Genomic DNA, 20,573 nt, shown 5'->3' with positions numbered 1-20,573 from the left:
GCTGTTGTTCACATCTTGATGGAACGTGTTCATCTCACAAGGACTTTCCCTTGTTTGAGTTGCTGCAATAGATATGTCTCATGTACGCCATCAGGATAGACAAGTTTTGTTTCCGCGGCGCACTTGATGCTCGTGTCGACTCAGGAATTTCGTGGCTCGCCAGACATCATAATGGGAGAGTATAACGTAGACCACTTGGGGAGTGCTACGCTGGTATGAGCTGCTACATTTACCGGTTGATCGCGCTTATTAGTAATCGATTGTATTCCAGCACCAGTTAGGAGTCGATGAAATTCCCCCTTTCTTTTCGACCACCTATGAACACTCGTTTCAGCGTGCCAGATATCGAGGCAGAGGCCCTCGTTCTGGCGCTATCTCTGTTAGATATCGAAGAAGTCGAAGGATCGCGCAAAGGAAAGTTACGGGAGGATGCCTGCTTGACGGATGAAGAAATTGCATTCAACTTTCAGGCAGAAAACTTGAAGGCGTCCTTGGCCGAACTTCGAGACCGTAGATTTGCACTAAGCCTTGATGAAGCACTTCAAACCGACACTGTGGCTCTCAGTGCCTTGTCCCTCGTCAACCAAGGAGAACAAGATGATCGTCTTTCTGCTCTTGCCCTTGAAAGAGGTGATGATGTACCAACCCCTAGTCATTCACAAGAAGTACTTGAATGTACTGAATTTCTGTCGTTCGTAAATCTTATTTTTGATTTTATATATTACTAACGACCCCTCCAGTGAGTTTGGCTCCACTATGTTCAGTAATAATGATATCACAGGCGTAGTAGACCCAGACCCAGACGAAATGGACAACCTCGGTGAATCTTCTCGTCTACCGTACCATGGGGGACAGCTTTCGGCTCGTGATGGGATGCCATCTCGGTTAGACACAATTTTCAATTATCTACCTCGACCTCATATTACTTTGTCCCAGGGTGGAATGTATCATATGTGGCGATCCTGTCAGACGTTCACAAATATTCAATGCTCCGTGCTCTCATTTTTATTGTCGAGGTTGCCTTGTAAACCTTGTCGAAGCATCTACCAGGGACGAAACACTTCACCCCGTGCGGTGCTACCAGAAGCCTCTCCCCATTGCGAACTTCCTTCTGCTGCTTCCATCGGACTTGCAATCCCATTTTCAGGACAAATCTGCGGAGTTCGCGACTCCACCGGCTTCACGGATCTACTGTCCCAATCAGACTTGCTCCAAGTTTTTGGGCTCATCTTCTGGGCGCAGGTCTGAGATCGAATGTAGTTGCGGGACACGTGTGTTCCGCATGCAGGAATCGAGCCCACTTATACGAAGATTGTGCTGAAAACGCTCAGACGTCAGCGATCAAGTCCCTTGTGTCTCAAATGGGGTGGCAGACCTGTCCGGGTTGCCATGCTATCGTGGAACTTTGGCAGGGGTGTTATCACATGACCTGCCGATGCTCGACGCAGTTTTGTTACTTGTGCGCAGCACTGTGGAAAACTTGCGACTGCCGGCAATGGGACGATCAACGCTTGTTGGATGACGCCGAAAGACGTGTGTACAATGAATTTGGGGCGAGGGAGGCAGTTACGCGCCCTGCAAATTTTGTGGACCGTGTGTACCAGAGGATGGCAGCGTTGGAGGAAAATCATGAGTGCCCTGTGCACCAATGGGTGTACAGGAGTGGCGGCGGACGTTGTGAAGAATGTCATGATGATTTATGGGGTTATCTGATGGTAGGGTCATCATTTTTGGAGTGCATGGGCTGTGTGCTGATAATTCTCGCTAACTCAAGCGTTGCAGACATTGCCAAGCCTTGGTATGTAGGCGGTGTTCAGTAAATCGTCTTTGAGAATGGCCTCATTAGTATGAGGATCAGGTAGTAAGATACAAAAGTCGAGACATTTTGCATGAGTACTGCTGGAGTTTCAAGCAGGAGAACTGAAGATTTACATATCACGGGTAAAACAGACCATTTGCGATGGGTGACCATTGTCAGAAAGACGCTGGAGTATTATCGCCTGGGACAATCATGAAGTATGTGTTATCTCAGTCTGGCCCTGGATCTATAGTTAGCACTCGCCGTGGGCGCAAGGCTCTTGCCTTGTATGCTGAAGCGAAATGATGCACCGCTCCAATAAAGGCTCCTTTGGTCCTTCTTGACGCAACACCAATGGCTGCCATAACCAGCAGCGACCTGGAGGCTGCCTCGCACGCTACAGCACGGTTCGCTCAATCCATGACAAGCAACAACCATTTTGACGAATCCAAAACGAGAAGCGGAACACCCCTATCGGACGTCTCGCCCAGCGCCCAAGCATGCTGTATTCCACCTCCTTGTTCTCCAGAGTTGAAATGGTGTGTAACGTGAGCGATTATCTCTTGAGAAGACCACTGAGCAATCTGGCGACCTATTACATTGCATTCATAGTGGTACACAAGATTGCAGGAATGATGAATGGAACAAAACTCCACAAAATAGCAAAGCGACTTTTTTTTTGTCACAAATATTTATCAAGTTTCTGAAACGAGATCAAACACCGTGAGCCTTCCAACCTTGGACCATTACTAGCCTTACCGCTGCAATAGAGTAGAATGTATTGCCTGCGGGGATAAGGTCCCACCAAAGCAAAGTTTCCGTGCACCATGTGCTCATCACTATTGCCGGGAATGCATAGCGAATTTCGCGAAGGCATCCATGAAAGACGAATCTCTGTATCCCTTGCAGTGTTGCCAGATTCGAATACCGGCAAAGAAAGTCGATCGACAATTACCTAAACCACTGCAGACAGGATTTCGTGCCAAGACTGTGGAATATTCTGTCCCGCCGACTACACGAGTGTACTGCGCGAATCAGAAATGCTCTGCGTTCTTGTGCTCCTCAGACACTCGCAAGGCGAACATGACTTGCCGTGTGTGTGGCACCGCGATGTGCCTCGCATGCAAGAATAGGAGACATTTAGGAGAAGAATGCGTGGAAGCAGGACTGCAAAGAGACTTGAAGAGACTCGCAGATGATAAAAATTGGCAGTCGTGTCCTGGCTGCCGGGCGATCGTCGAACGTACAGATGGGTGTAGCCACATCACGTGTCGCTGCTCCACCCACTTCTGTTATCGATGCGGAGCCCGCTGGCGAAAATGCTTTTGCCACAGAGAGGATCACTAAGTCCCTTATCATAGCAGGAAGTTATTACACCACGGTGAGGCAAAATACCAGATGTACTTTGAGGTTGTTCACTGATTTCGATGTTGTTGGTCAATTTAGTGCCAATGATAGTAAGTACTTAGTATATGCATGCAGCATCAAAGAAACGTCCAAATTTTAAATTTCCTAGCTAGATGTCTCATTATGAACATACCCTTCTTTGTACGCATTATACGCTACACGTGTATAACCTTTGCAGAACAACCTCGTACAAATCACGATTCGAACCAATATCTGTATGTATAAGCATGTTGTATACTCGGTGTATATTTTAGTTACAGTAGTTTATGGGTTTCATTCACCTGCTCACAGTAGCCTTGCAGTACTGTCACGAAGGTCTAAGACATCAAAGTTTCTGAACAGATAGGCGGGACATACAGTGACAATGCATAACAATTGGAAGAAAACAGTCTACATAGAAGGGGCCACGACGATGTGTCGAGTTAAACGTCCCACATCGAAACCCACTGTAGATGACTCCATCGCAGCTTTTCATCCTGCGAATTTCTTTTATTTGTACGTACGGTCGTGTTCCTCCAGGTGAAAGAGAGACGAACTGATTTGATGGCTAAGAGCTAATAACATCTAGCACACTCCTAGCGATTAGGTGAGTCCCTGAGCAAAAATCCTCGTCCCCTGCTCTTGCGAAGTAAGATAGGTCAGCGAAAACGCCTTATCAAAAGATTGAACTAGGACGCTGCAGTGTTCTCAAAGGCATCTTACTGCTGCCCGTCGGTGGATTGCCTTATAATGGCCCGCTTCGAGTCTGAGCTTGGAGAGCGGCACGCAAATTGGAGCGGGCAGGACAAAGAAAGTGGAACAGACGGGCTGTCACGGTGATGAGCGGATGCCGAGGACGGAATGGTAAAAGTATGCGATGTAGAGGACGACGAGACTATCCTCGTGCTACGCTCGACGCAATGGACAAAAATTGCAACGGGCGGATACGAGAAGTCCTCGTTGGAAACCTGGGATGCAAAGATAGCGACAGCTAGCTGGAAAGAAACTTTCAGTCAAGACGCCAACCTATCTCCACGTTATTCAAATTCCGGAATTGTCCGGCGGTCCGTCCATCCGGGGGTTAGTCTGCAGCGACCTCGTTTGCCTCGCTTTCACAACCACCACAGTGACTGTGTGAGCCCCTGCCACATACAATTATTGACCTGTCACCTCAGATGAGGCTCAAGAATCCTATGAATCACCTGGTAAATGAACCCACATCATGGTAGACATCAAATGAATATCGCAACTTTCAAACACTTTCACGATACAACAACTTTCTCTACCTAATGCACCAACCCCAATTAAAATTACCTGGTGCGCGTGATATATCTCGCGAATTCATTTGCGGCGAGTTATTGGTTTTCGACATGTTGTATTACGTTCATGGCAGAATGACAGTTGATCCATACTAACGAGGACGAAATAAAGGGTGAAATTCTACGTCATTGTATGTACATGTTATTGTTGGTACGCAGTCCTATGTCGTATTACTCTCATGTTCAATTGCAAACTACTTATTTTGAATGAGGTATACATGCAATCGTATCTGTAAAAGTCGTAAGTAAAGAATGAATATTCGGGCCACTACGCACCCAAAGATATTTTTGAGAATTCTTCACGCCTTCTGCACCATGAACGATTGCCTCGATCACCCCGTCCGGCCGTATCAGAAACAGGCTAGCTTCCATGAGGTAAGCCGAATAAGCATAGCTCACCTGATCAATAAGCACAGCCGTCACTAGTGTCGATGATCGAACGACTGCTGATCGCACGACACTTTTGTTACATGCCCCAAGTGCACCCAAGATCGGGACTCGGTGGGAATACAAGCATTGTGTGATGCCGCGGTTTGCACAAACCAAAACACGTCTTCACGTCAGACTCTCCACATCCCACCTGGAGCATATTAGGCGTATCAGGCGCCCAGTCCCCAGGTTTTAGATGCCCTTCGTCCAGTACCCCGTGCACATTGACATGCTTCCCTGGAGATCGAGAATGGCTTCATTTCGCCTCCGTTTTTGACTCGTTTCACCTAAAGCTGTCTTACACTTCTGTGCACAACACGGGTGTGACTGCGTAGATGAGGCATCAGATGCTTTCTTTGTGAGCGGACGACTTGCTGGACTTACCAGTGAGTCGAGCTTTTGCCTTGGCTTTGTGGTAGTGACTCGAGTTTCTCTGTGGTGAAGTGTGAGCTCGATGAATTACTAGAATGATTCAAAGGGGCGCGAAAGACATGACAGAAATCAGTATAGCATCCAGTTGTGATTCTCAAGCTCTCACGAAAGGTAACGGAGAATCATACACGGTGTTTAGTGCTGTCAAGGTTCTCGATTCGATAAGTCATATCCGCCCAAACACCACCAACCTACGGTGAAGGGTCATGGCATGCTCAAGGGTACGATTGTCCTACACCGTACCCGTACCCTCCAAACGCGTCAGCTTAGAGCCGCGGTGTTACCCATATCCGTGCGTTTCCCTAACGGAGGTGCGTCTTACCGGAACGGCGCCAGGTTCTCTATGCCCTCCTCATTGATCGTGGACACGAATGCGATGGGTGACATTGAATAGAGGAATGGACATGGTGGACTAGTTATATGAAGAGAGCGAGGCTGGTTATAGTTGCATGGTTGTACACAAAAAGGCTCAGTACACGCACTTGTGAAACACATCCATAAACTCTCCATCAAGTTGTGCTTAACATCATCCACCTCGAGCAGAATAACAGAAGCGAGCAGCCCACTATTCCGATCACCACGGCTACTCGAACATTTGAAGGTCATAAAGATAGTGTCGGGGCAGTCGCAGTCTTCCCCGTGTGGTGACGGCCTCGTACGAGAAGATGTTTCGTCTGTAGCACTTAGAACACGGACTTGTATTGAAGATAATGGAGAGCTTCAGCCGTCATTCAAAGGAAGAAACACGGCGCATACCTTCCTATACGACAGACATCTTTCCCTGGGCAGTCAGTGCACCGTGAGTGGTCTGTGTGAACGTCCCAAGAACACCGCTCAGTGTCATACCGGTCCTGTTGAGCTGCTGCTGCGTGAGGCAGTATGAGTCATCGGCGAGACAGTTCGTATTAAGTTCACCACCGCCGGTGCTAAAATAGTACGAAGGGAGGATCCTTGCGACGTTAGTGAGCAAGGAAGCAGTGAAGTTCATGACCTCTGGGAGTGCAAAACAAAGCTATCCCGTAAACGAAGAAGCCAGGTGGCGTAGATCATCCACTTAGTGTCGAAAGTCTTTGATATGTCGTTCTTCACGAGAACAGCTGTAACACCCTCGTCAGACTGCTCGAATGAATGTAGTTTGCTGAGTGGAATCTTTCAGAGGTTCCGACGTCCTGCTTATACAAATTGACAGTTGGAGCCTGTTTCGCCTCTTGACTTCTAGGACATCAGGAAGTTGACAGGTTCGAGGTGCACGGATGTCTTTATTCTCCCCAAATATGACCCACGAGCCGAATACCACGCACATGTCACGCCTGTGCTAATGGTGACAACAATCCGGGTTCCATCATCGTACTAGCAGGCTGTGGGGATGAGGCACCCACATTGCCTAATGATGCAGTATCACCTGAGAAGATAGACGGTGGGGGTAAAACACACACTTGTGGCTCAACGTCAACTAGAATATCCACGAGTGGGGGTGGTATACCCGCATGACAACGCGTTCGGTATTGTAGCCACAGCCCTGTGTCGTCAGAAAACAAATGCCTTGCGGCCCTATCCGAAAACCTCTCTGGCACGATCTGTAGTTTTGGCCTCAAGAAGCGTTGCACACTGCGCATGATGGATATCTGAGGAGGCCAAGCAGAGAGCAAAGATGTGGTGTGTGCTCTCAAACGCATCACAACCAAAATGACACCGAGGCAATGTACCACGAAAACGACGATGCTGCACCTGCGTGGTGTCCAGTTGCGATGACTGGGCATATAATTGTATGGCGGCAAAGAATGAACTAGATGCCCGTGTGTGTGGGAAGTCACGCAGGAGATAGTGGTCGTACGGGGCGAGAGTCAAGGCTTGGGTGGAGTGGAGAGAGTCGTTTGACGCATAAGCATAGCCGGGAAACAACGAAAAAAGACAAATCATACTCGATGAATCCACAACCAGGCGCAACGATGGTATAATCATCCATAGCAAATGTCGTGAGTGGTGCAGAAGGAAGAACCCCACTGCTATGCTGCACCGAAGAGGCCAAATGACCGAACAAGTCTCCAAAAATGATGCTGGCGACAGGAGCATTGATACATCAGATGCATCAATGAGTCGGTGTGTGGAGAATGAGAAGGCAGGAGTTGAGTGGAGAGATGATGATGCGACAACATTAATGTAGTTTTCGGCGTCACAAAGGTCAAACTATTGATGGTGACACACAAGCTTACTTAAGCATTTGCCAAAAGCAGGGTGGGACTCAGACGGAAGATTTTGGGGAAATTGCAGGTGTACAATTCAAACATTATCTAGTCTGTATAGTGGGGATTCAGTGTTAACATTATCATAGAGCTGAAACAATATTACAATGTGAACATATAGCCAGAAATATTAAGATAACGCTTACAGAGTAAGGCGGAGGGGTCATATTAGGCTGTTCTCGACATGACACATGAACAGCCGAGAAAGCGCTGAAGACGATGTCAGCAGGAACTCCAAGTTATATTTAGATACATACCTGCAAATAAATCCAACCCTAAAAGGGAAACTCTGTTCCAGATCCAACCCAACCCAGCCCAGACCCCGCCTTGCACATGTGCGTACAATCCAAGTTGCTCCTCGCTGCATCCGTAAGCCACAACAACCCAGAAGATTGTATCCGCTACAACTATCACCGAGATGTAGAGGACACAGCCGATGACGATAATAGACGTAGCTCCTAGTCCACTCCAGGGCAACGCTGAGTCAGCAATAGCGTCAGTAGTTTAAGTGAGCGCGGGAGTTAGTGTACTCACCAGTGTACATATCAATGAAGAAGTATGTAATTATAGCGTGCCAGTCAATACATAGAAGAAGCACCCCGCCAGGGTGCCTGAACCTTGTGACTTTTGTGAACAAGTGCGCGAATGTGATCGTCAATAGGAGGGATGTTGACATTGAAATGGGAAGGATTAGCGGTGTTTTGAGGGTCCGAGAAAGTTGGGATAGGGCGGCAATGATGAGTGGAATCATGAATAATAGTATGAGTAATAGCGTGGCCAAGAACCCAGGGGCCCGGGGTTCAACATTTGGCGACGCCGGGGAAACAGTCATGCTAGCAGGCGATTCGTTTGACTGAGTGGTCATGGGTATCAGCGAGAGATTAGATGAACTAGACTTCATAGTATGTGGTCCAAGGTCGTGTTGAACTCAGGTGAAGCTAGTTATACTCCTGTCTGTGACATTACATAATGTATTTTGATCCAAACAAAAAAACCATCACATTCAAAGCGACAAAATCTAGCACTGTCGCTGCCTACACCTACTACTAGTAAACCTAACCCCGCCCCGCCCCAACCCTCCTGTAAAACAACAAATACGCACACCTCATCGTCTCATCCTTCTCTACGCCCCCACTCCCAAACACATCCTCAGCTCTCAAATCCGAAACCAACTCATCGTCAATGCGAATCCACCCCTCGCGCGCCTTTGTAGGTGGAGTTGACATGTCAATGTTGGGATGAAGGACGTCGAGGGTGTAGTGTCCGCCTGAGGCCGAGAGGCCGTGGTGGTACAGCGCTGCGTAAGTTGGTCAGGTTATTTGTGGCAAATGCTGATAGAAAGAGACGGAAACGCACCTCCAAACAACCGATACCTCGTCCCATTCACCTTCTTCCCCTGTACCATCACCTCACTCCCAACCTCCAACTCAGGCGTAAACGCAACCTGTTTCCCAACCTTTGCAACGCCCCCTTTATTAGCGTCGTACAAAAACCGCTTGAGATGGAGGATGAGGATCGGAGGGAGGGACTCGATGTGTACTTGTTGAGTCGCGTCAAGGGTGGCGCCGGGGCGCGTTACCGAAGTGACTTGGACGGATTGGGGAGTGGAGATGTGCGTTAGGGCGTCTTTGATTGTGTGGATCGTGTCGCGCTGCATCAATGTCAACTTAGTCAGCAGTGAGCTTAGAAGGGATGGCAAAACGACAAACTTGGATATCTAACCGCAGACTACGCCAGTCTTCGACAACCGCAGAGTCCTTTTGGTGTGGTACGCGAAGGATGGAGCGGAATTTGCCACCGAATATACGGGTCATGGGAGAGTCGGCTGTCTTCGTCTAGGAAAGGTGAGTATGGATACAAAGGAGGAAGGGGAGACCTTACGGAGCGTGTGATGACGGTGCGGTTACGCTTGCCCACCTCGAGCCAGCCGTCTTCTTGTGTGTTGTTTGTCGCAGCGTTGTCGTTCTGCTGAGCTGGAGCTGGGTTGGGGTTAGTGAGTGACGAGGAAAGCGTCAAGAGCTCTTCTTCGAGCGTGTCGAGATAAAATCCAAGGAACTCTTCTGCATCTTCTTGATGTCCGCCCTATCAATTCAACTCAGTACCAAAATCGCCAAAAGAATCAGGAAAGAGCACCCACGCGCATATGATCAAACCTCTTCTTCTCTTTCAAAGCATCATGTACATAAGTCGGCATAAACGAATCCATAATATCTTCATCCACTTCCTCATGCACAAGACCATTCGATCCATAGCGCTCTACACCCTTGCCCTTGCCCTCAATAGGCACCCTCTCTTTTGGCGAAAATTCCCTCACAAACCGAATAGTGGCATCGACCAGCGGGGTCTTGGACTCCTCTGTAGGCTCAAGCAACCGCCCGAGATCTGTAAAGAAGCGCCAGAATGGAGGACAGTACACGAGGACCTGAAGAACCGCGTTAGCGAAGCATAAGTTGCCAGAGTTGACGAGGCCGCGTGGCCTGATGCGCATGGGAGCTGCAGATGATCCACCGGAGTTGAGCAGATTCAGAAGCTCGGATTTTTTAGGGTGCGATGGGGATTTTGTAGAGGTGGGGTTTGGGGGAGGGGAGGCAGGGATGGAGAAGCCTACGACGGAGGATGCGGGGAGGTTGGAGGGGCCGGGTTTGCGGAGGAGAGAGGCCCATGATACGGCGGGCTTTGGGGCGGGTGCAAGTGCGGGTGTGGGGGCTGATGTGGAGGCTTCCGCGTTGAATGGCTTGAGGGCAGTAGCAGGTTCTGCGTCAGATGGAATAGGAGCAACAGTGGAGGTAGAAGGATCTACATCAGATATTGCAGAAGGTTCTGCATCAGATAAGGAGGGCGCAGCGACGGACGTAGAAGATTCTGAATCAGGTTCAGGTAGCTTAGGCGCCTCTACGCGATCAGGGGATGATACTTCAAGCTCTGGTTCGATGAGGGCTGACGTGGCCTCTACCAACGGTTGTTGTTCGGGAGCCTTTGCAAGAGAAAATGAAGTGTTAGAAGAGTCCGGCGAGCCGGGCACAGGTGTATCAAATGCTGTGGAAAGCGCAGGAGTCGTATTTGATTCTGTGCCGTCTGGGATATCAGAGGGCGGGGTTGGCGCTAATAGATCTATAACGACGGGTGTGGGAGATGGAGGAGGAGTTGGAATATCGAGTGCATATTGAATGACATCGCGAGGAGGATGAGCTAGAGGAGAGATGATGATACCAGGAGCTGTTGATGGGTCCGTGGGACGTTTTGACCAAATGACCCAACCACCTAGTTTTGGATCTGTGCTAGGCATAGGTGATGAAGGAGGTGAAGTTGGTGGTGGATTGGGCGCCTCCTCGGGTTCTATATTTTTATTTCCGATCTGGTCGCCGCTAGATTGAAGAGAAGGAAGAGTTGACAATTGTTTTGGTAAGGGAGAAAGTGGCTGCTGGCTGTGCTGTTGCCAGTAACTAGACCTTGGAACATAAGGAGCAGGCTGAGGATGAGGATGATGATAATTGTAATGAGGATGAAATATTGGTCGGTGAATGTGTCCATTCATTGGTACATTGACATTGACAGGATATCGCTGATATTGACCAGGAAATGGCCCAGCAGCACCGTAAGGGTAATGATAATAATTCGAAGGACCAGGAGGGCCAGCATGAGCTGCCATACGATCGCTCATAACTAAATTGCCGTTGAGCAAACACTAAAATATAACGAGCTCAACGCACCTGGCAGCGAGCAGAGATGACTAGGTCTAGGTTGGGCTAGGTCAAGGGCCTCTTCAAATTCTCATTCGTGTTGTACTTTGTTTGTATACATCCCGAAATAGACTGTAATCGAGTAGACTGTCGCTGTCACTGACGATGAGCGTCGAGCAGAACGAGCTCAACGACGAGCACCCACTCGTCCTCGAACTCTTCAGTCTCAGGCAAATAGCAGCTCGCTTTCAGGTAATTTTTATTTCATGTACCTCTGCATTAATTATTTATATTTATTAGCATGAAGCACACCAAGCTGCTCTCAAACTTCAACGTCACACTCTAGCAGCAGCCCAAACAAACGTCCGCTTACATTTCCTCGAATCACAACATTCCTTACTTGCATCTGAGCTAGCTATCCTCCGCGCTCACCCATTACCCAACTCTCAATCAGACACCCACGTCGTCCAAGAGCTCACTCTCGCCCTAAGACGCTCTTCCGAGAAACTTGACCTCACAGAACATGCATTAGCAGAAAGGACAGCCGAACTCGTAAACACTCGTATGGATGCCCAAAAAGCACGTCACGATGCAGAAGGCGCGTTTAAACTCGCTGCAAGTGCTCGTGCCCGCGAAGAGGAAGGTAAAGTCCGCGAACGTGGCTTGGAAACGCGTCTCCAAGCTGCAGAGGAGGAACGAAGGCTCATAGAGCTCGTGGTGCATGAGTATGCTGATCTCGTGCGCAGTTTAGATGGAAGGAAGAGCTCACTTGGTAATGGGAGTGCAGTACAGCAAAACGCGTCTGCGTCTGCGTCTTCTCTCACTCTCGTCGAAGGGCTCCACGAGGGTAAATCAAGCTTGCATCGCCTCATGACTGAATTTGCTTCCGAGAACGAGAAACGAGAAACGAGTATTACCCAGCTACGAAATGAGATCGCGAATTTGGAGAGCATCCTCGATGCAGAGCGTAAAACAGCCGCTCAAGACCGTGCTCACCTCGCAAAAGCGCAGTTAGAACTAGAGACACTCAAGCTAGACGATACCACAGCAGCCAAGATGGTCTCCCGATACATGTACGTGCCCCATACATGTATTGCTTCTACAAACTCGAGCACCGCACAGGAAATTCTCGCAATCCCAGACTAACGCCCTTCAATCCACACTCACGACTTTCCAAACACGACACGCATCCACCCAACATACTCTCCAATCCACAATCAACGATACCGAAGCACGAATGCATGCTCACATGACCGAGAACGCACGTCTTCGCGACGCCTTAGAAGAACTCGGTGAAGAAGTCACCAGGGAAGCATATGGACGGAGGAGGGAGGTCGCACTGCGTCTTGCCCTTCTCGCACGGGAAGAAGCGCTCGGCGAAGCCCTACGCAGATGGGTTCGAAGAGCCCAAGAAGGTATACACCGCTGCACAGACGCAGATGGTCAGACGTATGCAACTTTTGAGCGGGCTGTGAAAGATGCGGGGGGTCTTTTGATGGCACTGGATGCGGAAGTGGCTTTGGGGGATGGGAGTTTGGTTACTGGCGTATTGGGGAGGTTGGTTCTTGCTAAGGATGCTGTGATGAGGATGAGTGAAGAGGTTGGGGTGGAGGTTGGGAGAAGGGTCGCTGCTGAGCGGAGGCTTTCTTTGGGCATGGGGTCCCCCGACGACTCGGAGGTTGTCCACGAGCAGACCATTGCAGCAGTCGAAAGAACACCCATTGATGTTGCAGAACAGCTGGCTCATACACAGGACACGAACACTGATATCTCACATACCCAGGATCTAATACCCGCTTCTCCACAAATACCTACGTCCTCCTCTTCCAAGTCTCCTAGCAGAAGACAGCAGGAGTACTTCCTCACCTGTCATAGGCGACATCACGCCTGGTACTTCGCAGCTGCTTCTTGGTCTGCCCACTCAATCAAGTCAGTCGCCTGCCGTCCCGATCCTCGATCTGACACAGACCCCCACTGGGCAAGAGGCGTGTATTTTACCGCAGTCTGCCGAACTACGTACGCCTTTGGCTTCCGCGAATGAGCTGACTATGGAGCCTGTTGACATGGATGGAATTTCGCATACTCAAAAAGTTAAATTGGACGCCCAAACACCTGACACTGAAGGTACAACTTTACCCGTCATAGGCAACACCACGCCTGGCACTTCGCAGCTGCTTCTCGATTCACCCGTTGAACCAAGTCGGTCGCCCGCAGTCTCAATCCTCGATCTGATGCAGGACCCCCGCTGGAGAACGCAACCCTTTGGCTTCTGTGAATGAGTCGACTACAGAGCATGTCACCAATGGAATTTCGGATACTAAGGATACCCCACTACTCCTTCCCCTAACGAATCTTGCAAAACAGGAAGAAAGTCCCACTAACCAATTTCTGGAAAGAAACAAAGATTCTGGTGTCTTCTTCACCCCAGCTGCTCCAATTCCAGAAGTTCAAGCAGTCGCTCCAGCTAATGAACCCAACAACTTAACCGTCACCATCATTCCCTCATCTACAATCCCCCTCCATCCCAGATGAAATCTTATTCTTACTATCCTCCCTCAGCAAAGTCAACCACCGCTATGATGCCCTCCAACACGCATTCCGTGATTGCTCTCTCGCACTCAAAGACCTCAAACGCTTGCTCCCTCCCATCGCTATCACCTCTCCGCCGACACTGACACCAATACCTTCTCACTCTCCCCGATCCCTCCTCCGCACCTGCCCTAGACCGCATATCCGACTATACCGAAGATGCCCGTGTCGAGCTCGAAATCCGTATCACAGATGAAGCGCTCACCATTCGCGGCTTCGAGACCCTCCTCACTGTTCCAGGGGCGCTGTCCCTTTCATCGGATTCGAACTTGGACCTTGAAGAAATGCGTGCATTTATTGATGGGCGTAATGCGGGTGTGAGGAAGGCTAGGGAAAGGCTTGAGGAGAAATTGGGGGATGTGCAACATGATGTGGCGGTTGTTAAGCGAGCTGTGCATGACTTTCAGGTTCAGCTTGATGAGGAGAGGGAGCCAGAGGAAGACAAGAGCTGGTCCGCATGGACATCAAGCCTCCTCCCTCGTTCATCCACGCCCACACCAACCCAAACGCCTACGTTCGGTTCTGTGATGACTTCACCGCAATTGAGGCGTTCTCCCTCAATGAAGCAGCTTTTTTCGCTTGCAGAGCTGGAGTTGAGGATTCCTATGCCGTTACCTGCGTCGACACCTCAACCTGGGTATGGGGGCCTTGGTCTTGGAGTGGGATCTGCAGAATTTTCACCAGGGTTGGGACGTCAACGGACAATGTCAATGATGTATTCGTTGGGGATTGGGTCTTCGGTTTCGACTTCGGCGTTGGGGTCGGTGTCGTCATTGGGGATACCTGGGATGTCGCCTGTGAAGAGTGGGGGAGGTAGGAGTCGGTTTGTTACGACCCCGCTCGCTGGTGAGACCCGCCGCGACCGTGATGAAAGTGATGTCGAGTGATAGGTTTTGACACTTGCCATGCGCGCAATTTGATGTTATGCTTGGTTGGTTTATTGCTCTGTATGATACATAAATTGCCTAGGTTGGGACCATTTTGCATACCTCCTACTTTTGTATAGATCATTGATTACGTGCACCGATTGCGAGCGCTTACAACGTCGGGACCGTCATTGATGGACATGACTTGATCACGTGTAGATAAAACGTTTCGTGGAGTTGCTCAGTGCACTCCTCGCACCCTTCTCCAATCCTTTTCATACAATACAATCATGTCTGCAGCAACTGCTACCCAGCCTCAGACCCAGATTCAGACTTCTCCATCAGCCAAGCGCGGCAAACGAGGCGGACACAGAGGCCAAGGCGGTCATCGCGGAGGCAGTGGTAAATCCCGAGGCCGCAAGAATTCAAGTGCAGCTGCACCAGCCGACCCTGTTTTTGCTCAGCCGAACCAGAACGAAGTCGCGCCTGCCCCAGAAGCCACAGACGACGCAGTGGTATGCTGGATCTGCGCAGAGCCCGTCAAATACTACTCAGTATCAGCGTGCAACCACCGGACGTGTCATGTCTGTGCTCTACGCTTGAGAGCGCTTTATAAGAAGCTGGATTGCACATTTTGCAAGGCGCGTCTGCCTTTTGCTTTTCTTAGTCCCATCTACGAATTTTGACGTCGGGGCATTTACTAGGAACCTCAAACAACTGTGATATTCACGACTTCCCCCGATGCGCTCTTTTCTTCCTACACCCCCGACATGATCCCGCATAAAGACTCTAAGTTATTAATATACTTCGAGTCCACCGACATGATGGAAGAGACGCTTATTCTTCTGCGCTTTAATTGTCCTGATTCGCAGTGCGATTATACCGGGACTGGATGGAGTGACCTTAAATTGCATGTCCGGGGTACGCACGGGAAGGTGATGTGGTGCGTGCATCAGATATTTAAGCTCACGGACTGAGCGCGGACCTCTCATGTCCTTGAAAGCGACCTGTGTATTCGATCCAAGAAGGTTTTCAGTCACGAGCACGCTTTGTACCTCCCCAATGTCCTACCTTTGCACTTGCCATCTATGTTGCATCGGTCTCATAAACAAGTGACGAAAGAGCCGATTGAAGGCGGCGTACATCCATTATGCGGGTTCTGCAAGGAATGTTTTTTCAGTGATGATGAGCTGTATGTTCATATGCGCGAACGACACGAGGAGTGCTTCATTTGCAAACGTAATGAAATACGAGATCAATAGTTGGTCTTTTCATGACATTCGTTCGGTGACAAATTATGCTGATGCACCGTTGTTTGTTTTGTCTAGCTTCCAAAACTATGAGGCCCTCGTACGATCTTTTTGACTGTATTGACATTGGCGCTTGTAGTGATTCCCTCGTCAGGAACAACATTTTAATCAAGGGCATTTTGCGTGTTCAAAACCCGCCTGTCAAGCTCAAAAATTCGTGGTGTTTGGATCTGCCATCGATCTCAAGGCGCATCAAGTTGAAGTACATGGAACAGAAATGACCTCAAGGGATAAGAAGAATACTCAGCGGGTTGAGGCGGAATTCGAGTTTGGGGACGCTGGTGGTGGGCGTAGGGGGAGACGGGACCGAGATCGAGATCGAGAACATGAGCCGCCGCCTGCTGCGCAGCCTAGGGCAGTGGCAAGGCGCAGGGAAGCATTTGGTGGCCATCTGACTAGTAGTTCTCCTGCGCCTAATGGGGCACAAACACCGCAGTCGTCTGGACCTAGCCCACGGACAGTCGCCATCCCCACAGCCAGACGGGGAGGACTGTAGACCTTGTTGCTCAGTAAGAATATTGTTCGGAACTCTGATTTTCTCTCACTCCGTTATAGGCGTCATGCGGCGTTCATTTCACGGTTACAATCTGTTGCACCAAACCCCATTACTGCAGTGCTCGCTACTAAAGCTGCTGTCCGAGGATTCCGACTCAACGAATCCACCGCTCGTGATCTCATCTCGACGATATGGAATGTTCTTGACAGAAATTTAGATGATACTGCGGGTATTGTCAATGCTATCGTCGACTTATTTGACGAAGAAGAGAAGAAGTCCAACCTGCTCTCCTCTTGGAACGGATTCAAAATTGAGGTATTTTGCGAATCCCTATTTTTGTGTTGCGGTAGATCTGACAGATCGCAGCAACGTCAGCAGTTTCCCGATCTTGTACCTCAGGAAGTGGGGTCGGGCTACGCCGGTATCGCATCCGGTCGTGTCTTGAACGTGAAGCATGCTACTGCTACGCGGTCTTCGTCGCAATCTTCGAGACAGGTGTGGGATCGCGTTGCACAGGCGGCTGGATCTTCTTCATCCCGCGTTGGCTCCGTTCCTACTCCGACACCACGACCGCCAGTTAGTTTCCCGGTTCTTGCAGGTCCTTCTCAGCCTGCGTTCCGCCAACAACAGCGGAACACCCCGTGGGCTTCTGGGTCTGGATCTTCTAGCACAGGTTCCCGAGCACCGACATCGATACCGACCCCCGTAGTCCAGCAACGCGCTGCTGCGAAGAAAGGTCCGCCGCCGCCGCCGCTCACACCGCTGCTTTCCCAGTGCTGCCTTCGTCTGGTAACTCTCGTATGAAACCGCTGGTCAGCGGGAATCAGTCTCTGCGAAACATCCTTGGTGAGACCTGTTCCGACTACTGCTGCTTGGAAAAGCGGCGGCACTGCAAGTGGTGGCAGTACTCCGATACCGGAAGAACAGAGTGTTATTGAAGAGACTGCTAGTGGAAAGGGGAAGAAGGGGAAGGGGAAGCAGAAGCAGACCTTGTTTACTCTCGGTTCTTTTCCAACATAAGCAGAGGTGTCGTTGTACCTTCTCATTGCATTCATTCTGGCTGAGAGACTGGGATAGATGTATAGGTGTATTTGCGGTTTGCTAATATTGAAAACTTGGTTGTGAGCTCTCCACTTTCGTGGGCAATGAGCCTACACTAGCACCCCTCGCTCATCGCGGGTGCTATTTGTCGCCTGGAGTCTCCAGCACTTTATGTTTCATGTGTAATGCTAACTGCAATTAACAAGACAGTGGCTTTGAGTTGTACCAGGGCGTAACAACAGCTTCAAAGACTTCGTGTTACCCTTACTCATAATTGTTTTAGCGAATGAAACAACCATCAAAAGCATCAACTTCTATGGAGAACTCGTCATCAGCTATTGCCAATAGGCGTGAAGGATAGGCCGGCGGGTTTCCACCAGAAGGGAGAGAATGATGACCAAAGGTAAAAAGACCAGTCACTGCAGTGTGGCACAGTAACTGACCCGTCGTTGAGTTGTCATAGAATTTGAACTTCCCGCGATAGTTACGAAATCTAGTATAGTGTCTTCAATGACTCTGATTCCTTACGATTTGAATTGCCAGATGTCAACTACAGCGATGCGTCTTGGAGTACATTAGATCTTGACACGAATGGACCTTATTATGATAATGTGCAGATGGATCCGAGGACCTCCGAGGTTGACGATCTCCCAATCCAAATATTCAAGTTCATCTATACCGGTCCTTATGGTATCCTATATAGGAAGCTATAGTTATTGAATCTTCCATGATATAACGCATCTCATCTCTTGCTCGCATATTCCGTCTCGGAGCACAGTGTTGTGGGCTGCAAGGTGCTAAGTATACAGTAGCTTGCTAGTCACGAAGTTATTTACAAGTAATGCTGCCAGATACCAGTTATATGAAGGATAAACTAGAGAGCGCTACTCTCAGCTTTCTAATATAAAACAGATTCTATTCCTCCAAGTGCGAGACACAGCGCTGCATAAATCACCTTGGAGATCTCTTGCTGCACTGGTGGAAGTGTCGTTCTAGAACAGAGGCCTTGATTTGTTTCACCGAATGGATAATTCAACACTTGCCCCATAGGAGTCCAAGATGGAGGTATCGCGCCAGAAGTAGCAATCCAACAGCAAGCATAATGATGCCACCTGGACAGGATCAGCGTTCACTCACAGACCGCCTAATTTATAAACGTGCCTGCATAGAAACCCGCGTCAACGAACCTTCCTGATGCGGTACTGATGGCGCCTGATATCGGAGGACCTGCAATGGCTCCAAAGGCAGAGAGGGACATGAACATTCCCACTCGGCGCCCTGCGTCTTCCATATCCCCCATTGCTACGACAGCTACAGCGAAGAGAGCTACGAATCCTCCCGAGGAGAATCTGGATTGAGTGAGTTGGCAGCTAGTAACGAATAAAGGCCACGCGTACCCGTAAATAGTCGTTATTGCAATGAGCTGGGATTCATTTGTAGCAAATGGCCAGGCGAATGTCATAATTCCTGCCATCGCAGTGAAAGCTGTCATGGTATTGAGTGCACCTGTCAAGGATTAACTGGTGTTACCATAGCCCACAAACATCGAGACTTACCAATTCTATCCGCCATTAATCCAGATGACAGACGTCCAAATGTAGATGCTCCATTGGCGATCGCGACTATATAGAATATACGGTCTCTGGAGACGCCAATTTCCACGGCGCTCACAGAGATATATGTTAGCTCTGGTGAATCGATTCAGAATATCAGGAAGCCAGTGGTAACCACCACGATAATACCTGTGTAAAGTCCTAAAAATGCCAGTATTCCTGCAATGCAATAAATGGCATATGCTGTGTTGCAGAATGCTTTAAGATTAAAGAGTCCTCCACGAACATTGACGGGTGGAAGACGCCGTTTCAGTAACTTGGAGAATATGCTTCAGAGAGAGGGGCATCTACAGTGCTGACAACATACTATATTGGCTGTCCCCAGTGTAGCAAGCAGAATGAATCCAAACACACGCATTGTCCATTTAAATCTGAAATTGTATGAGCGAGCATGAATTATCAATGATCGGCCGACCGGACCCGATTAATGGAATCAATTTCTGTGCTGCTGCAGGAAACACGGTACTGCCGGTCGAAGCCCCAATAGCAGCGAACGACATAGCAAGGCCACGTTTCCCATCAAACCAATGCGAGATGACAACCAGTGTCGGACCAACTATGACACCGCAGCAGACTCCCAAACTGAGACCTTGCACAAGAAAGAACTGCCAAAATTGAGTGCATTCTGCAGTTAGGAAGGCGGATGCAATGATAACACAACTAGCGGCAAGGCATGGTATTTTGAAGTATCCTAGGTCAAACATTCGTCCCGTAGCAAGTGCTGGAAAGTAAATGAGCGCGTACTAGAAAGATACGTGAGTTACACAAGTTTACTGGACCTAGAGATAAATATACCTGCGCAGAACCGATCCATGCTCTAGAGTGAAATTTGCACGATAAATCAGTCACGAGGTCGCGTTAATCCGACCTAGCACCTTACATATTTGAAGGAGAAGTGTGACGCAGTGTATTTTCCTCGTAATACGCTTGGAAGACCTGAAAGGGGGGGGGGGGATTTGCAGTAACTGCGACTATATGGTAAGAAACCTTACTTACCCCCCATGTATTAGCTATACCGATCCTAGTGATCACTTGAGTTAAGCTGGGGGCGAAGAAATGGAGACAGCTCACGTAGAAAATAAAACTAAATTGACACTGTAATTTGAAGATGTCAGTGATTATTTCAAAGAACTGATCGTGTAGCTCTAGTACTTACGCAAAAACGACCAGCCACGCGGTTAATCCTCCATCTGGTGCTCCAGAAAGGTGTGGTACAGACTTCTCAGAAACGTGTTGATCCAGTGTTTCCCGATCATCCGCTTTCGGTTTCCACCCATCGAAAGGCAAGGCTTCAGACGCCGGGCAAGTCTCTAATTTGCTTGAGGACTCCTCGGACATCGCTCTCAAGACAGAGAGAAATCAAAATGAAAA

General features: G+C 49.2%; 6 protein-coding genes across 6 annotated transcripts; 4 read left to right on the top strand and 2 right to left on the bottom strand.

Moving 5' to 3' along the window:
- The first annotated feature begins 193 nt into the window (after positions 1-193).
- Positions 194-2,012, top strand: BJ212DRAFT_1494224 (uncharacterized protein). The gene is made up of 5 exons (XM_041341514.1): positions 194-691; positions 741-839; positions 937-1,271; positions 1,297-1,715; positions 1,775-2,012. The coding sequence occupies exons 1-5, from the start codon at positions 288-290 to the stop codon at positions 1,829-1,831; spliced, it is 1,314 nt and encodes a 437-aa protein (XP_041200273.1). The 5' UTR covers positions 194-287; the 3' UTR covers positions 1,832-2,012.
- An 8-nt stretch (positions 2,013-2,020) lies between these two features.
- Positions 2,021-3,390, top strand: BJ212DRAFT_52620 (uncharacterized protein). Its single transcript, XM_041343408.1, has 4 exons — positions 2,021-2,337; positions 2,411-2,521; positions 2,569-3,179; positions 3,245-3,390. The coding sequence occupies exons 1-3, from the start codon at positions 2,153-2,155 to the stop codon at positions 3,143-3,145; spliced, it is 873 nt and encodes a 290-aa protein (XP_041200272.1). The 5' UTR covers positions 2,021-2,152; the 3' UTR covers positions 3,146-3,179; positions 3,245-3,390.
- A 5,133-nt stretch (positions 3,391-8,523) lies between these two features.
- BJ212DRAFT_1312241 (uncharacterized protein) lies at positions 8,524-11,435 on the bottom strand. Its single transcript, XM_041334048.1, has 5 exons — positions 9,745-11,435; positions 9,489-9,689; positions 9,317-9,442; positions 8,964-9,258; positions 8,524-8,904 (listed from the first exon to the last, which is right to left on the bottom strand). The coding sequence occupies exons 1-5, from the start codon at positions 11,266-11,268 to the stop codon at positions 8,663-8,665; spliced, it is 2,388 nt and encodes a 795-aa protein (XP_041200271.1). The 5' UTR covers positions 11,269-11,435; the 3' UTR covers positions 8,524-8,662.
- BJ212DRAFT_1312234 (uncharacterized protein) lies at positions 11,414-14,973 on the top strand. The gene is made up of 7 exons (XM_041334047.1): positions 11,414-11,539; positions 11,588-12,360; positions 12,410-13,177; positions 13,218-13,490; positions 13,525-13,697; positions 13,816-14,043; positions 14,069-14,973. The coding sequence occupies exons 1-7, from the start codon at positions 11,453-11,455 to the stop codon at positions 14,761-14,763; spliced, it is 2,997 nt and encodes a 998-aa protein (XP_041200270.1). The 5' UTR covers positions 11,414-11,452; the 3' UTR covers positions 14,764-14,973.
- Positions 14,974-17,745, top strand: BJ212DRAFT_1312222 (uncharacterized protein). Its single transcript, XM_041334046.1, has 8 exons — positions 14,974-15,383; positions 15,447-15,685; positions 15,746-16,003; positions 16,071-16,092; positions 16,147-16,544; positions 16,608-16,863; positions 16,915-17,332; positions 17,366-17,745. The coding sequence occupies exons 1-8, from the start codon at positions 15,033-15,035 to the stop codon at positions 17,566-17,568; spliced, it is 2,145 nt and encodes a 714-aa protein (XP_041200269.1). The 5' UTR covers positions 14,974-15,032; the 3' UTR covers positions 17,569-17,745.
- A 638-nt stretch (positions 17,746-18,383) lies between these two features.
- On the bottom strand, positions 18,384-20,540 carry BJ212DRAFT_1565529 (MFS general substrate transporter; the record flags this gene model as incomplete). Its single annotated transcript, XM_041341954.1, has 12 exons — positions 18,384-18,701; positions 18,751-18,938; positions 18,987-19,095; positions 19,146-19,277; positions 19,332-19,458; positions 19,510-19,573; positions 19,623-19,945; positions 19,998-20,019; positions 20,083-20,138; positions 20,199-20,227; positions 20,278-20,297; positions 20,359-20,540. The coding sequence occupies 12 exons, from the start codon at positions 20,538-20,540 to the stop codon at positions 18,622-18,624; spliced, it is 1,332 nt and encodes a 443-aa protein (XP_041200268.1). The 3' UTR covers positions 18,384-18,621.
- Between the last annotated feature and the right edge of the window lie 33 nt (positions 20,541-20,573).

The sequence above is a fragment of the Suillus subaureus genome (assembly GCF_016647635.1).
Source record: "Suillus subaureus strain MN1 chromosome Unknown BJ212scaffold_1, whole genome shotgun sequence".
In the NCBI taxonomy this organism is placed as follows: domain Eukaryota; kingdom Fungi; phylum Basidiomycota; class Agaricomycetes; order Boletales; family Suillaceae; genus Suillus; species Suillus subaureus.
The sequence above is the reverse complement of the archived record's forward strand: the minus strand, read 5'-3'. Positions and strand labels throughout refer to the sequence as shown.